General features: G+C 43.5%; 2 protein-coding genes and 1 long non-coding RNA gene across 8 annotated transcripts; 2 read left to right on the top strand and 1 right to left on the bottom strand.

The window, feature by feature from the left end:
- Positions 1-297: 297 nt before the first annotated feature.
- LOC120674651 lies at positions 298-9,880 on the top strand. Its single transcript, XM_039955797.1, has 4 exons — positions 298-304; positions 674-1,089; positions 6,037-6,163; positions 9,748-9,880. The coding sequence occupies exons 1-4, from the start codon at positions 298-300 to the stop codon at positions 9,753-9,755; spliced, it is 558 nt and encodes a 185-aa protein (XP_039811731.1). The 3' UTR covers positions 9,756-9,880.
- Positions 9,881-11,496: 1,616 nt separating this feature from the next.
- LOC120672876 lies at positions 11,497-15,968 on the top strand. Of its 6 annotated transcripts, none has more exons than XM_039953482.1 (9): positions 11,497-11,931; positions 12,028-12,345; positions 12,589-12,632; positions 12,751-12,810; positions 13,141-13,215; positions 14,772-14,930; positions 15,269-15,343; positions 15,565-15,620; positions 15,672-15,968. In XM_039953482.1, the coding sequence occupies exons 3-9, from the start codon at positions 12,621-12,623 to the stop codon at positions 15,820-15,822; spliced, it is 588 nt and encodes a 195-aa protein (XP_039809416.1). In that variant the 5' UTR covers positions 11,497-11,931; positions 12,028-12,345; positions 12,589-12,620; the 3' UTR covers positions 15,823-15,968. The 6 variants fall into 6 exon arrangements, with proteins under 6 accessions (XP_039809416.1, XP_039809420.1, XP_039809414.1 ...); XM_039953486.1 differs by having other exon boundaries at positions 15,694-15,968; XM_039953480.1 differs by having other exon boundaries at positions 15,709-15,968.
- On the bottom strand, positions 15,339-15,797 carry LOC120672877. The gene is made up of 2 exons (XR_005674365.1): positions 15,657-15,797; positions 15,339-15,582 (listed from the first exon to the last, which is right to left on the bottom strand). It is a non-coding gene; the product is annotated as an uncharacterized LOC120672877 (long non-coding RNA).
- Positions 15,969-16,699: the final 731 nt, after the last annotated feature.

A 16,699-nucleotide genomic window follows, 5' to 3' on the forward strand; every position in this document is an offset into this window, starting at 1 on the left:
AATAGGCTCCATGTGGCAGAACGCAGAATCCTCTCTTAGGCCTGACAATAGGCCATGAAAATCCCAGGGCCTTGCGGGCCTCCCAGCTCGTGGGCTAAAAATTTAGAATTGATTACATGCTTTTTAGATAGAAGGTATGTTTGGATCGGGTTGTGCTTTAAAAGATTGCAGAGGCCGAATTTTAGATATTGCCTAGGTCAGCCCGTGGGCCGCGAGTAAGGGTTTGACCCGTGGATAATAGGAAAAAGGCTACCAGCTTTGCCTGTCTCAAGTCGAGAAAATTGAGATTTTACCCTTATGGGAAGTGGATTTTGCTGGAACAAAATTGTGAATTTCACTAGAATAACCTTATGAATATTGTTCTTCACGTTAGAATGCTACTAACTTCCGTTTCAAAATAATTGACAACTTTGATTTTACTATTCAAAGTTTGACCTTGCGTCTTTGTTTGACCGTGCGTCTTTTATACAAATATTTGCACGTATAGATAGAAGTGTATTATATTGGTATAGTACTTGTCACAAATCTAATGATAGTTGTTTCACTTTATGTAGTTTTCTAATTGAAAAGTTATTATTGATCAAAGTGTAAATAGTAAAAGTCAAAGTTATCAATTATTTTGAAATCAAGATTTGTATTTTTTTCTTTTTTAACTATTTTACAAATTCTGTAGCTCTATTTTTTGAGCTGACTGGACGCTTTTGCCCCTGGCTCACGTCTCTTATCCTCTCCCCTGTATACTACCGTGACTCCCGTTTCATCCTCCATCTTCCCTTCACGGGGAGGGTCAGAGCCGCCACCGGTGCTCCCAGGGGTCGCCGCCCCCAGGATTCGCCGCCGTCTCTAGGAGGCCGCCGCCCAAGGAATCGCTGCGGCTGCCCCCAGCAGCTGCCGCCTCCAGGAGCCGTGGGCCGCCACCCCAAGGAGCCGCTGCGGCCCCCAGCAGCAGCCGACCCCAGGAGCCGACGCTGCCCCCAGCAGCTGCACTCCCCCCAGGCCCCTACACGCGAGATCCAGAGGCTCCTGGGGAGAGCGCGTCCAGGACAGAGCGCAGAGGCAACAGCAGCATCCCCTTCGTCTAGATCTGAGGTGAGATTTAGAAGCCGTAAAGTGATGATTGATTGTGCAACGTGTTAATTTAGGGTTTTGACAGGAGTAAGATTGATTCTCTGATGTGCTTGTGCTATGAATCAATTTGTTCTATAGTCATGCTGAATTTTTTCTTGGCCATGGGGTCGAGGAGCAGGCGGCGTGCCTTGAGGGCGTGGCCTGCACCCTTGGCAGCCAGCTCAAGGAGAAGAGTCTAGAAGAAAGAGGAGGTCTAACGGGAGTTAACGGGGCGTGCATAAGATAGATGGAGGTAGAGGCAAAACCGTCCATCCAGGTCAAAAAAGGGTTGTAGAATTTGTAAATCTATCAAATGAGCTGAAATGACATTCTAGCATGAAGAACAACCTTCATAAGGGCATTCCAGCGAAGCCCACAACTTTGATGGCATTCCAGCGAAATCTGCTTCCCATAAGGGCAAAATCCCAATTTTCTCGTCTCGAGTTGGAGAAGTCGCATTCGGCTGCGGGGCGAGGTTGCCGCTAGGGTTCGATAAGGGTGCCGTTGCCGCCGCAGCGAGGGCGCCGCTGCTCGTCTCCAAGACCCGGTGAGGAGGAGGCTTAGACCCGGCGCTGCGATGGGGCGGCCGGTGCTCATCTCCGATTCCTATCTTCGTCCTTCAAGATCAACTCTTCTTGGCAGCGGCCAGCGCTCGTCTCCAGCGCATAGAGGTACACGCCACTCACCTCCCTGTGTATCTGCGCGCGCTAGGGGCATGGTATGCATCTGTCAGAGATGGTTCGGTTGTTGAGATAACAGGGGATCGTTGGGGGGAAGGGGATGGGGGAGTTAACACGATGAGTCTTGGCACTTGTTTTGCTCTGGACACCTCGGCGCACAGCAAACCTCTTCATCTTGCCTGATCTATCGATGCTGAATAGCAAACCCTTGTTCCTCATTGTTCACAGTTATGTTACTTTCATTTCCTAATGGTTTTCTGCAAATGACAGAGATCTAAACGGATACTTTAGTTAAAACAAAGTTATTTATCTTCTGAAGTAGATAAAGATCATGAGAGGAAGCCTCCTGTTGTCCTTATCTTTGTACGTGAAAGATAATTTTGTCACTGCACGAGTGATGATTTTCTTTTCTAACCACTAGTTTTCAGTTCGTTTGCAACTTGGATAATGAAATTATTGCTTTTCCCTGGGAATTATAATAGCTAAGTTTCAATTATATGCTGCAGGGTAGTATAGGGTACTCAGTTCATGGTTATATTCTTGCTCCTTTACCCCCACAAGCTTGATTTTACTCAGTTCATGGCTATGTTCTTGCTTCTTTGTCCCCACAAGCTTGATTCTACTTGTAGCATCTTTTACTGCTATACAGTAGCTTAGTTTTTTCTGATTTGAATATATATACTAGTAGAGTTGTATGTATTGCAACCTTTATTTTTTGATGGCTTCTTGCAGTACCATTATTGGCTAGAAATGGAAGGGGTTTCAGCTGTTCCAGAACTTGTTGGAGAGAGTCATGAGTCTATGTCAACTGACCAGTCAAGTCGGTCATCCAAAAAAAGAGCTAAAGTTTGGGAACACATAGAGTCAGAAGTAGTAGATGGAATAGAAAAGGCACTCTGCAAATACTGTAGGACTTAATTATCTTTGGTCTTTGGCAATGTTTTTGAGGCGCCGCGCCTGACCCCCGTCACAACGCGTAGGCGTTTGTGGCAGACGCCTAGGCGACGCCATACACGCATTGCTTAGGCGTTGTAAGCTAGAATTTTATATACTAGTGCAGCACATACATACCTCGTTTGTTGCCAATTCTTTAGCCCAGGTTCCTTTCCTTTCCAAAAGCTCTTCTCCTATGTAGCATCCTTCCCCCTTGAAGGAAACTGCATGACAATTACCGAATTCAACAATCAAACAGGTTATCAGTTGTTGAGAATTAAATAGGAAACAATACACAAGAGGCAAGATAACAAATTAGCAAGCATTAGTTCATGCATGAGCATGACAAATGACATCATAGTCTGTCTCAACTCAAATAGACTGAAGTACTGAACTCTAGAGCATACTAATTAAGTCAACTACACCAAAGCCATACAACAGGAGTGCAGGACAAGACAGAAGTACAGCAAGTGTGCAGGGGACAATGGAATCCATCAGCAGGAGTGCAAATATCTGTTTCAGCAATCAGCACTCAAAATCCATCATCAAACTCATCAGGATCACCAGCCTTGTCTTCTTCAGTAGCAGGAACATTGCCATCTTCACAATCGCTCACTTCCGCATCATCATGTGGGTCTTCATCTTCCTCTTCTCCATATTCAGTAGCTGGAACAGGAACATTTCTTGAACGACTATAACATTGAGTTGCAGTAGCTCTCCTAGGAAGATTACGACCCTGCAGTGCTTCTGATGCACCGGTGGCTTCATCAACATGCTGCCATGTGAGCTCATCGACAGCATCAGACCCTCGAGCACTCGGAATGGGCACATGCAATGAATCAGCCCATTCATTGTCCCAATCGAACTCCTCAATGACCAAAGGGTCATATTTCTTGCCTGCCTTCTCACGCATAAGCTGAAACCTTGTTCTCATTTTCCGATTGTATGAAACAAAGACATATTCAATCTCTTGTGCAGCAGCCTATTCCTTTTCTTTGTATGCATCTACAAACAAAAAATCAGATGGGAAGCAAAACAAAAAATCAGATTGTATGCATCTAAATAAAGGCGTACCCAGTGCCGTAGGCTTCCCGCACTATGCGGGGTCTAGGGAAGGGTTGTTTTTTAAGCCACAAGCCTTACCCACACAAATGTGCAGAGGCTGGGGCTCGAACCCGGGACCTTCCGGTTACAGACGGTAGGCTCTACCGCTGCACCAGGCCACCATAAACAAAAAATCAGATTGTATGCATCTAAATAAAAATTGTTAATCACAAGGATCCTCACATGATTGAAGGTACTCCAGCATCTCTCACAACCAGATGATGAAGCACAAAGACTAACTATACGCTTAGCAAGTCTTTGTAGTTCAATGGCTCGGCCACCATAAGAACGCCACCAATCAACTGGACGAAAAGTACATCACATATTAGGAGTTTGGAATGCAAGTACGTTACTGAAGTTTGCAAGCTGAGATTAACAACACTTACGAGGACTCATTTTGTCATAGCTTTCCATTGCCATTTTGTTTGAGAAGACATCTCCACGTTGCTCTTCCTACTCAATGGCTTGCCTATTGATCTTCATTTGTGTTTCCACATCTGGTATTATTCTTCCAAGCACTTCAATAAAGCAACCTCTTAGCTGCCCGACAGTAGCATCATCTTTAGGTTTTACAAGAGGAAAAAATTTTCCTGGGTTCAAATATAGTGCAGCCCTATCCAATGGATGATCTATTTGGTTCACCCAACGCCTCTCAATAATTTCCATGATTTTCTTGAGCAGGCCATGCTTAGTTGATATATTGAAGCTTTGCTTTATCCTCTCTTTTGCATGATTCATTAGAGCTGTGACCTCTGGCATTGCAGGCTTCTCATCACCATCAATAGCCCTCAAAACAATTAAGAGTGGGGCTAAAGCTCTTAGGCAATCTTCTATTGAGTTCCAAAACTCAGTAGATAGCACAATATCTTGCACTTGTTGACCTGCTGTAGTTGTATACAAGTTGTTCCCAGTCCATGCTTCACTAACAAACAAGCTCTTCAAGGCATCCTTGTTCTTGTACAGACTCTTCAATGTCAGAAATGATGTGGCAAATCGAATCTTTGCTGCCCTAACAAGATCAGTCCCACCTGTTTGAGCCCTCATTGCACTAAGGGGTTGTTTGGCTCCAGGGGCTAAACTTTAGACTATGTCACATCGAAGAGAATCTTAGTATTTAGAAGTATTAAATGATGTCTAATTACAAAACTAATTCCAGAATCCTGGGGCTAAACTGCGAGACTAAACTAATGAGGTATGGTAATCAATGATTAGCGAATGGTTACTGTAGCATCACTGTAGTAAATTATGGATTAATTAGGCTCATTAGATTCGTCTCGCGAATTAGCACTCATCTGTCAAAAAAGTTTCATAAACAAATTTTATTTGATACTACTAAATGATAAGATTCTTTTTTATGTGACGGGGGCTAAAAAAAAGTGGGGGGAAACAAACAGCCTCTAAGAAGCCTCCCATGCCTATATATGAATGTGGTGACACGTCTAGCACATGCAATAGGTTTCTTAAATGCCTTCAAGTTCCCAATTTCTCCCAACATCAGATCCAAGCAATGCGCAGCGCACATGGACTCCAAAACAGTGTGGGAATCCTATCCATCAAAATCTTACCAGCAGCCTTGTAGTTAGTGCCATTGTCAGTGACAACTTGAACAACATTGTCCTTTTCAATGTAACAATTCAGCTAACATTGTTGCGCTATGAACTTCACTTGATGCATCAACTGACTCCAAAAACTACGTTCCCTCAGGGCTGTTCACAAGGAAATTAATCAAGTGGCTCCCTCTCATATCAGTCCATCCATCTGACATTAGTGTACAACCATATTGCTTCCAGGCCTGCTCATGGTCCTTCCTCATGGCACTTGTCACCTTAACACATTCTTGAAGCAAAGGTTCACCAAGCTGCTGGTTAGTTGGAGGCTTGTACCCTGAACCATATTGGGCTGTTGCCTCACAAGCAAGTTCAAATTGCCTTGAATTTGCTGCATTAAAGGCGACACCACACTCCATGAACCATAGTGCCCTTTGCATATCCACATATTGCTTCTCCTCCTTGGTCTTTGTGACAGACTCAATGGTGGGTTGAAAGCCCTTTGCACGCCTTTGATCTACTACCTGTTCAGGTGTTTTTCTAATCATAGCAACAACTGACTGCCGCCTTTGGTGTTGAATTGACATTGCTAGGTGCTGAAGCCTTGAATTGATAGATAGCATGCCTTCTCTTGGTGGCTGTCCCAGAACTTGGTTTTTTTGCAGCCACTTTTCATGTTGCATCTGCTGCTGCTGCTTGTGCATCTGCTGCTGACAGCTCCACAACTTCATCTTCCGGTTCTCCATCCTCCTCAATACCATCCAAATACAAAGGCCTTCTCTTCTTTTACAAGTAAGCTTCCATCTCTTTCCCGATTTCAGTGCTAACTTTTGGGCAAAGGACAGTATCTCCATATCCACCAGCCAAATGCTGCTTGAACCTCTTTATGCCTCCTGAAGCCTCATTTCCACACAGGATACATGTCACTCAATCTCTCCTAGCAAATTCAAAAGCAGAGCAAAGGACATGCAACATTAGTAAAAAACAGAGTAGGAGGCATACAATATTCAGAGCAAAAGCAGAGCACGAGGCATACAATAATCATCAGATCAAAAGCAGAGCATGAGGCATACAATAGTCAGAGTACACACCAGCAAAGGGATGTGCATACAATACTCAAAGCAGAATAGAGTGCCTAGGAACAGAGGAGGCAGGGAACGTACCAGGTGGGCGGGCGATGGAGGCAGGAGAGCAGGTGCGGATGGCCGACGACTGCAGGTCCGGCTGGTCGAGGGAGAAGGGCGAGCAGGGCCTGATGTGCAGGAGCTGTTGGTGCAGACGGGCAGGAGCAGGTGTGGACTGGCGAGAGATATGGGCGGCCGGTGAACTCGAACAGAGGAGCGGCAAGCGGAGATGGAGTACCGCCGCCGCCGCGAGTTCCCGTCTCCGGCTTCTCTTTTCCTCTCCCTCTCCCACTCCCTCTCCCTCTCCCTCTCTCCCTTCGTGAATCTGCCCCACCCGTGGTTAATGCCTCCGGGCAGGAGATTTACCGCGCTTTGCGATCGATCCCCGCCAGATTTCGTTCTGGCGCGAACGCGGGGTCAATTTTCCATGCCAGCGCCCCCACTTGTGCTTGATTTACCGCTCCCACTCGTATTTGGCGTCCACTAGCTGGCTGTAGGCGTCCGCCCGAACGCCATTCGCACCTAGGCGACGCCTAAACCTTTGAGGCGGACGCCATACAGGGTGAAGTCGTGGCGACCCCGACGCCTAGACCCTCTACTACGCCTTATCGCCTAGGCGACGATTAGGCGACGCCTCAAAAACATTAACCTAAATAGGCACATCAGATACCACTGCCCTCAGATTACACAAGAAGATAGGGACATGTTCTTAGCAACCTTGAAGTCGAAGCCTAACGATGGAGACCAGCTCATCTTCGATCCTGTAGTCTTCCGAGGTCTAATAGCAAAGTACTTCATTATTGTAGAGATTGCGTTTCGAAAAGCTGAAGATCCCGCTTGGAAAGAAATGATAAATTATTGCCAGCCATCGTTCAGAGTAGTTGGTCGGCAAAGTGTGTGGGCAGATTGCCTTCTGTTGTATGAAGAGGAGAAGCTTATGTTGAGTGACCAGTTCTCAAAGGTGAAATCCCATGTTAGTTTGACAGCCGACCATACTTCAGAATTCAGATGTGGCCAAGGCAAGTTCATACTTTGTTTCAGTGTCAGTTTGAAATTTCAGCTACCATACTTAACTACATTAAAGTAGAAAAAGACCATCAGGAAATCTAAATGATTAAGGAAAGATGATTCAATCATGAAACATAGTTCTCAACAAGAACAACTTTGGACACCATATTTTCAATTTACTCTGTAAATGCAAGTACTAGCTACCACTAGCACAAGAAAACACTAGCTTTTTTTCAAAAAAAAAGATATATATATATATATATCATGAATGGTGTCTTAAACAGTTAAACTAAAGTATATATTCACTTGTAACCTCAGAGCACCTCCCAAGCCAATATTGTTCATATGAAAAACTAAATGCAAGCTTGGGGAGCATATCAACCACTTGATATCTAAAGCAGCTTTCTTTGCTAAATGGCACAATGATTCTCTTTCTCTTAATTATGGGTACATGCTTTCAAACAAAAATTATGTGGTGCAGATCAAGGTTCTGCATATTGGGCATATCCTCATAGTTCAATATAACTTATTTCCGAATTCGGTCAAAGACAACAATCAGACTAAGACCGCATGACCAAGAAGGGTAGACTTAGCGGAGGGTGATCCAGATGCACCACACCACCACATTTCCTTGGAGGAAAGAATGCTATCAAGTGGTCCACGCCCAGGGATAGGGGTTGGGTCAAAGGGGACTGTCGGACTAAGATTGCCCTGGGCAGACTCAGATGCAGTTTTCGGGGATCCAAATGCATCCTCAAATTTTTTGGGGGAAATTTTGCTATCGAATGATCCACACAACGCAGCAAACGGAGTGGAACATCCACCCCAAGAAGAGATACTCGGAATTCAACTTCTCTCCACCTTCAAGCAACAAACAAAGGGAAGAGCATGGCAGGAATGAATCCAGAGCATGCGAATTTTGCACGGGCTTGTCGTTGGGAACCGATTAAGCACGGGTAGATTATCAGGGCATCAGGCTAACCCTACAAGTATGAGCAGGAGTACAGGGCCGCAACTCCACAAGCGATCCCGCCACCATAGATGTTGGCTGTTGCAGTTTTGGACAGATGCATGTGCAACAGATAAAAACAGCGATGAACTAGCGGATCAGAACGAGAGAAGCGTGAAGCTAGAGGTTGCTCACCTGGGAACGAAGGAGAGCACCCCAAACGGCCGACGAGCAAGGACGACGGGGGAGTTCGGAGACGAGGCGGCGGACGAGGGAGTCGAGGACGAGGCGGCGGGCGGGTGAATGTAATGAATAGTCTCGAGGGGAGACCGGAAGGGAATGCCAGGACTGGATCTAGATCGAGGCGTGTTGGAAGCTAAGAGGAAACCCGCCGTGGCTGAGACGCGGTTGTAGTTAAGTATGGTAGCTGAAATTTCAAACTGACACTGAAACAAAGTATGAACTTGCCTTGGCCACATCTGAATTCTGAAGTAGTAAGAGAGGAGTATGGAAAGGAGGAGTGACTTGTTTGATTAGCTAGTTGCTGCTTCCTATCAAGCTATTAAATTGATTGAGTGCATAAGTCAATTCAGGCTGCAAAGTTGTAGAAATTGATTCATGATTTTTTTGATCTATGTCCATCAAAGTGTCCCCTATGCCATATCATACCTTACCTGAAACATATGTTGTGGATGGAGCCAAGTGGGTTCTTTGCTTCTTGTTTCATCTTTTATCTGTCCTGTCCATCAAGTCTTTCAAATATAAATGAAAAATTCCAATAGTTTGCATGTCAGCAACTTTTGAGTGCATGGATCTGAATGCTGTTACGCTGTTTGCACCCAGTCGAATTCATCACTTGTTATTTTGTTAAGCTCCTCTTTTGAATCATATTGCTATTTACATAAGACCAAGAGACTGTACTCTGTGAATGTTTGCAAGCCAATTGGAAATTTGGTTCAATGAAGATGCAAAGTTCCATTTTGTGCCCCACATGGAACACTTGCAACCTGAAGTTCTGATCCCATCATTGCCTCCGTTATATACCTGTTCCATTTTTTCAGATTACCATATTCTGCTACCTATTTTACACTATGAATCAGGTATTATTTGCTCGAAAGAAACAGTCACCTTAACAATATTTTATTTTGACAACCTGATGCATTGTAGCTACAGCCTTACAGTTGATATTTTTTTGATTGACAGTGGCCCGACAAAAACCATGCTTGTCTTTTTCTTTTTGGTACTATCCACAACTTGCTTACACTGGTTCTGTCCTTTTCGCTTGGCATTATCAGAAGCGTAGCATGGCGAAGCTCAAGCCAAAGGCGTTGCTGGCACAAAGCAAAGTGAAGAAGGGCCCTAGCCAAATCAGTGTGATTACGATCTTCACCTACTTGGTCCTTGGTGTCGTAGTCGTATCCTCTGTTTATTCTGCTTACAAATACTGGGTAGGCAAAGGACCAGAAGTGACAGCAGCAGGCGTCGAGGGGAATTAAACCCCAAACTATGTAACTGATTTTGTTGTTGTATCATCCAGTTGGATAATTTTGGTTGCTGCAGCCCAGTTAATGGAACATGGATAGATTGTATCTTGCTACAGGTTTATTGTAAACCGTGGGGACATTATACTGATATATGTATGCTAAATTCCTTTCCTCCATATGGATGTCTCTGCTCGAAGCCTGGTACTACCTCAAGTTAGTTATGGTACTTGATGCTGTTATGGGATCTCTTCTAAGTGGTTGAAGACACTTGAAAGATGCCGTGTAAACTTATGTTCACGATGGCAGTGGATATGATTGGGAATTATACTGTGCGCAAAACCAGAATGAGTTTATATTGTGGTGCTAAAGATAACACTACGTCCGTTCGTTTATAGTAGGCATAATAATAGGATTTGAAAAGTTATATTTGTATCACCAATTTTTCTTACAATATTTTTTTGAAATGTAAAAGAAATATTTCTCTTACAATATACTATATCAAAGTCAAATGTTGTACTTAAGGATATCTGAAATTTGAACATATTCATAAAACTTTTAAACATTGAATTATGCATGTAGTTCGATGTTAGTATAACAGAGCTAGCAAGAACAGCAGAAGAAGAAACATTCGATTAACTGTTCGTCAAAATTTGATCTTTTGAAATTCCAATGCATGTACTGAAAAGGCAAAACTGTGATTTTCATCCCTTATATTTTAATTGGTGCATATCAACCTATTAACTAACTAAACCGGTGCACTAATCATCCATATCCCGATTAAACAATAGGCTAGTGACATCTAGCCCCATTCAAGGCCCTACAAGAATTCGCCATACAATCATCCGAGTAATCATACTGTTCATTGAAGCTTATTTTCTCTCTTCTTCCTCACCCCTCACAAAACCACATGGAGCTGCTGGAGCCACAATTGTGGCTCCCCCTAGGACTCCTCTGACATTACAGTGGTGGAGCTGGAGCCATCTGAAGCCAAACCAAACCGAGCCAAACATTACAGTTGCGAGAGATAAGTAGTAGTCGTAGTGCATGTGACATTCTTGCGTAAGAATAATGGAATGTGGCCTTTTTTTCATGCAACAAAAGGATTTGATATCTGAAAGGAAAAAATATTGGAGAAATAATATATGAAAAAAGATAGAGGTGTGCCTGCCTGATTGTCCAATTTGTATGTATTGAAGTTTTTTATTCTCATGTGAATAGAACAGGAAAGAAAACTGTATGCGTGCCAATTTACATGCGAGCGTGTTACATGAACAATTGAAAATCACCTCCACCTAAAACTTTCTCACCTACTCCTCACATTCCTTCTTTCTATCTCTCCCTGGAAGAAATATGAACATCAACATCTAGATGATAAAAAAAAACATTGTTTCTAAAAATGTTTCCCCGCGCCTTTTTTTTCACCTCGGATGTGGCTTACCCGCCCGACGTACCCAGGCCAATCCCCGCCCGGACTAATCGGGTACCCCTCGCCGTCATCCCCGCCGAGCCGCCGCCCGAGATCTACTCGCTATGCATGTCTTCTGGCATCTACTCGCTATTATATTTTATTGATAACTTGCTATGCATGTCTTCTGGCATCTACTCGCTTGATGAGACTCTTCTTTTCAGCAATTTGCAGCTAATCTTGCCACAATATAGAATGGACTAGCTAATGAGAGAAACATGGCATAGGATGAAACTATAGAGTGAAAGCTGACAAATGAAATGTGTGTTACCGTTTGTTTTATGAAATGTGTGATATAGTGTGCAACTAATCAGTTTTTCTGTAAGGTGTGCTCTTCAAAAAAAAAATTTGTACTACACTATTATGTCACGTTGTTGAATTGTATAGGTTAAGGTCGGACATGATGGGTTGGCTCTTATTTCAAAAAACAAACGGAAGGTAGCAGAACCATTGGACTTTTTCATGACGTGGGAATTTGTATTGTAATAACGGAAAGTTGACATGGATTTAGTCACTGCATCCTAAAGACAGTAAGTCCTCTATTCTTCCTATTGTTTTTCATCTTGCCAACATAGTACTACTTTGGAACAACACCATTCGTTGATGCAAATCACATATTCATTCAGCTTCCAACATATGGTTGATAATCACAACGCCCCGTCGCGCGCGTCCTCTTCTTCCTTCCCTGCCCGCCCGCGGCCCGCCGTCATGCGTGTCCTCCTCTGCCCGGTCACCGGCGTGTTCGTCGTCCTCCTCCGCCCGCCTTCGTGCGTCGTCGTCCTCTTCGGATCCAAGGTCTTCAGCACCTCCGGCGGCAGAAGCAGGGGTGGAGGGGGCAAGGGGGGCGGCGGCGCCAAGCCATCTCCCCCTCGCTTCTGCCGTCACCCTCCCCCCGCTACCTTCTCCTTCACCGGGGTGCTCCTCTCCGCGCGCCACCTCTTCAGGTTCGTTTGCCCCTCCCCTAGGGGTGGTAAAGGGCCCAACATTTTGAACTAGAAAATCTAAGGATCGGGCCCTAAAAGGGCCGGGCTTTAAACATATGTATTTTTGAACTAAAAATTTTAAGGGCTTTATTGGGCTGTGAAGAGGCCATTAGGGCCATGGCCCATTACCACCCCTACCCTCCCCTGCTCCCTCCCCTCCTTGGTTCTCCTTCACCGGCGGCACCTTTTGTTTTTGCAATGCAGAGCTCACGCCGGAGCAGAAGGCCGAGCTCGTGATGTCGCTGAAGGTACTGACTTCTCTCCGCCTCCTTTCCACTCTCGTTACTTTTTTTTTGTTGCTCTGCGTGGTGCCGGTTTCACTGGAGAGGGCATCTATCTGATTCTGTCTACTCCGTGCTTGTGCAGAACAAGCTGGAGGGGTTGGTCGTGCAGCACATGGATGTGCTCGAGAGTCTCACCCCCAAGGTCCTGAAGCGCGTCAACTTGCTCAGAGATATTCAAGGAATTCAAAGACAATATCATATTTTGTTAACCAGAACGCTATAATTGGGGGGTGGCGGTGGTGGTGTTAATTTGCATCATTATCTGTTGCCCTACTCTGTTTTGTGTATTTGCCAGTAGCCACATCTTATTAATCGTAGATGTTGCGATCTGCATGGATGTCATACAGTTTCTGCAACTCTGCATGTCCGATCATTGTGATCTGTTGTTTAAGCCACTACGGATTTAACAAAAAAAAGTCCTCAAGGAAACTCTTTATTTTGTTAATTCAACTATTTGTTTCTTTTCTATCAGGGATTGCTTCCTAAGAGCCTATTACAATCCATGTATGTCTCTTTCCTGGCTGGCTGCTTCCGAAGAAGCACATGGGTAAGTCCGCATCTTCCCTGCTAGCTAACTAACCTAAATTCGAAACAGAAGGACATTTTTATGTATCATACCATTTTCATACTGTCCTGAATACTTTGGTGATAAACTGATAATTACCTTGTATCCAAATATAGAAAAGAACAAGCTCTGCAGTTTAACTGATTGTATGACAATGGGGCTTTTGTCTTGCACTCTGATGGAAAATTCTCAGGTTGACTTTACGAAGGTAATTATCTCACAATGTTTTCACAAGGTTCTCGGTATCTTATTTCTCCAAGGTCATTGATTCACTGGATAACAATAAAAAAAACTATCAATGAGAAGCATGGATTCGGTTCCCTGATTAAGTTTGACAAATGCTTTGTCCCAAACAAATTTGCTATCTTGGTAAGATAGCAAAGATGGATGATCCTGGTTAAGTACTGTACTTTCTTCACTGAACGTATGTTGTGCCTTGCCAATCTCCTTTTTTTTCTCTTTTGATCACTTAGAATGTGATGGACTCATAGCTAAAAGTAGCTGCATTAAAAATCCTAGAATTAACATTAGTTGTAAGCATATTTTACATGTACATCTGATTTCATCTAGCTTGCATGCTGCCTAACTTGGAACAATTATTTGTCTTGCTATAGTTGAGCTGTTTATATGAGTAACAAACAAAAGAGTTGTGTGCTGCTTGTTGCATGGATAAATAAAAGTCAAGACTAGGCAGTCGGTAGTACATGTAAGATTAGCTCACAACTGCAACTCTTATTAACCTGAAAATTGGCTTTATGTTCATATATTCAGTACTAGATATTCTATGTTTTAATCACAGCTGCTGAATACATGTCTGTTCTATAGTCACAGAATTCGGGGTCGATGCCTCGTCCCACGACCCGGGAACGCCGTTCCGATTCGAGGGTCGGGGTCGAAGAGGGTCAGTGTCACATTCAAGGTTGGATCGCGTCCCGGTTTGAGAGGGGTCGCAGCCCCATTGCTAGCAGATTTAATTGGGATAAGAAGGTTATTGATAGCGGATTGAGGTGGTTTTTATTAGATAATAAGCTGAGTACGTGTAGTATGATCTAAATATACTATTTTGTATGATTCTTATATGCTTGTGCAGATTAGTTTCTTCATTAGTAGCACATATATATATAGTTTTTGTCTTTTTAAAGACGCATCGACCCGAAAATATCGGCCCGAATGAATTAGAGTCGCGTTCCACATAATAATTTATCGTTCCATAGAGATATACCCCCTTCGTACCACAATTTTATAAAGTGACGTCCATCGACCCTCGACCCCGTTCCTCGACCCGGTCGACCCAGGAACTTTGTGACTATGTCTGTTCCCAATTGAGATTGAGACATGTAGTCCTATTCATTTTACATCGACATGTAATCCTATTCATTTTTATTTTCTGCACCTTCTTGCTGACTTTCTACTGCTATAATTAGTATAAGTAATTATACATTTTTCTGTTGTTAACTTTGCTGTTGGTTCAGTTCAGTTTATTTTTATGTTGTTCAGTTTGATGGATCGAAATCTGAACAGCATAGTCTACGTTGCAGATTTTCTCAGCACTAGTTCGAGTAGGAGAAGAGGATGGTGCGGCACAGCAGCGCGCAGCGGATAGAGGCTGTGCTGCGAACCAGCGATGGGGCATGGCAGCGGCGGCAACACCACAGTCTATCATCCAGCGTTCATCTCCTTCAGATGCCTTCTCTCCGGTAATCTCGTCTCCATCCTCTTCCTTTCCCTTCTCTCGCGGGTTAGGGTTTGATAGTTCTTTTTTTTGTATGCCTGGATGGCCGGATCCGGTTTTTGATTCATGATTCTCATGCCTAGATGGCTGAATCCGGTTCTTGATTCATGATTTGAATGGCTGGATATTTCGATTTGGTCTGGTCATTGTGGAGGCAGGGTTTTGGTAGTTTGAATAGAATTTCCTTTTGATTTCCTTATACTGGTTTTGAAGCTTAAAAATTTTTATGTGGAAATGTTGTAAGCAGCAGTGAGTGGCCCCTTTTCAGTTTCTGCATATGCTGACTGAACTGCACTTAAACAGGGTATAAAGAATTTCACTGTTTTGATTGAGCTTGACTTGTTAGACAACAATATAACAGCGCTCCCAGCAGAGCTGGTATTACCCTCCACCCTTCATTTTTGGTATTTTCTTTCTTGAATCTATCTCCAGATACTGTCCTGTAGTATATGTTCTGGACAACTTCAAGCATTTGAACTCTACAATAGCACACACTGATTGATAAACAACATGTACTGGCATCAATTGAAAAATACTTCTCACGGTTGCATGGTTCTCAATCTCACTGAATCTTTTTTCGTGGATGCTTTTCTCTGCAGGGATTGCTTGAGCCTAACCTGCAAGTGTTGAAACTTGATGGGAATCCGCTTATAAGGTAAGAATGTAACCTCGATCTGTGATTTGATTGTACCTACGCTGAATAAAGGTATCTGCCAAGGAGATATCAGCCCACTCTTGTGAAGGAACGTCAAGGGATTGGAGCAGGTCGGCGGGATGGAGGGCCTCCATTTTGTTGCGCTGGCACGTCGCATAGGAACGCACGAAGTCGTACACCACGGTCCTGTCATTGTCGATGATGAAGTCCAACCGGAGGCGTTGCATCGTTTTCTGGATCCCAATTTGTGCATTGTTTAGAAAAAAATGTCTAGGTACCTAATTGGAGTAAAAAGGGTTACATATTTGGTGCACCTAATTTGTTAAATTCTATTCCACATTACTAATATATTCCCTGTTTTGTTTGGACCTAATCAAACGAAAGGTCTCTCAATTCTCAGTGTAGTGAAAAGCCTAAAAATGAAAGGTGACCCCCTCTCCACTTATGCTAACCTGTGGGTTCTACTTTTACTTTCATTGTTCATGTGTGTTTACAATGTTGTATGCTAATATTATGTGCGACCAAGTTTGCATAATCAATATAAGGTTTTTCAGAATACATTAGAATCCTTTTAAGATTTCGGTCAGGAATTTCCAGTTACAAATGGATTTTTTTCACCGCCACTAAATGTATAAATGGCACTTTTGAGGCTGAGGTGCCAATGCTACCAACAGTGGGTGCCAGTGCTAGAACTAGGAAGACTCTGTTTGCTTCAAGAGCAATGAAGGAATTTTGAGCCATGTCAGCACCCTCTTAATTCATTTTGAGATTAGTGAGGGTTGTTGAGAAAACAAACTTGGTCATAACAAGTTGTGTATCAAAGGACATGCGAGGAATCGGCCATGTCGATTATTTTTACTGGAGTTTTAAAAGAGATTTGATTAATAGTCAATCAGCTTCAAAATAGCACAATAGGTGCTAAGGGCAGGCCTTGCAAGAAAACTGCTTGGTATAAAATTCAGGTTGTTTAGCACTTATAAGTAGTCTTGTGATTTGGCCAAGCAGGATATCTATGGTGGAAATTTGCAATTTACTATGGCGGATGAGGAATTTAGTGGTTTCTGGTAGATGTGCTTTTT

This window comes from Panicum virgatum, chromosome 5N (genome assembly GCF_016808335.1).
Source record: "Panicum virgatum strain AP13 chromosome 5N, P.virgatum_v5, whole genome shotgun sequence".
In the NCBI taxonomy this organism is placed as follows: Eukaryota; Viridiplantae; Streptophyta; class Magnoliopsida; order Poales; family Poaceae; genus Panicum; species Panicum virgatum.

Excerpts from the sequence above, each read along its gene's own strand:
- LOC120674651 (XM_039955797.1), top strand. Across the intron at positions 1,090-6,036 it reads CCCCTTCGTCTAGATCTGAG|CCACTTTTCATGTTGCATCT; the intron begins GTGAGATTTAGA and ends GTTTTTTTGCAG.
- LOC120672876 (XM_039953480.1), top strand. Across the intron at positions 12,811-13,140 it reads TCGAGAGTCTCACCCCCAAG|GGATTGCTTCCTAAGAGCCT; the intron begins GTCCTGAAGCGC and ends CTTTTCTATCAG. Across the intron at positions 14,931-15,268 it reads CTTCAGATGCCTTCTCTCCG|GGTATAAAGAATTTCACTGT; the intron begins GTAATCTCGTCT and ends GCACTTAAACAG.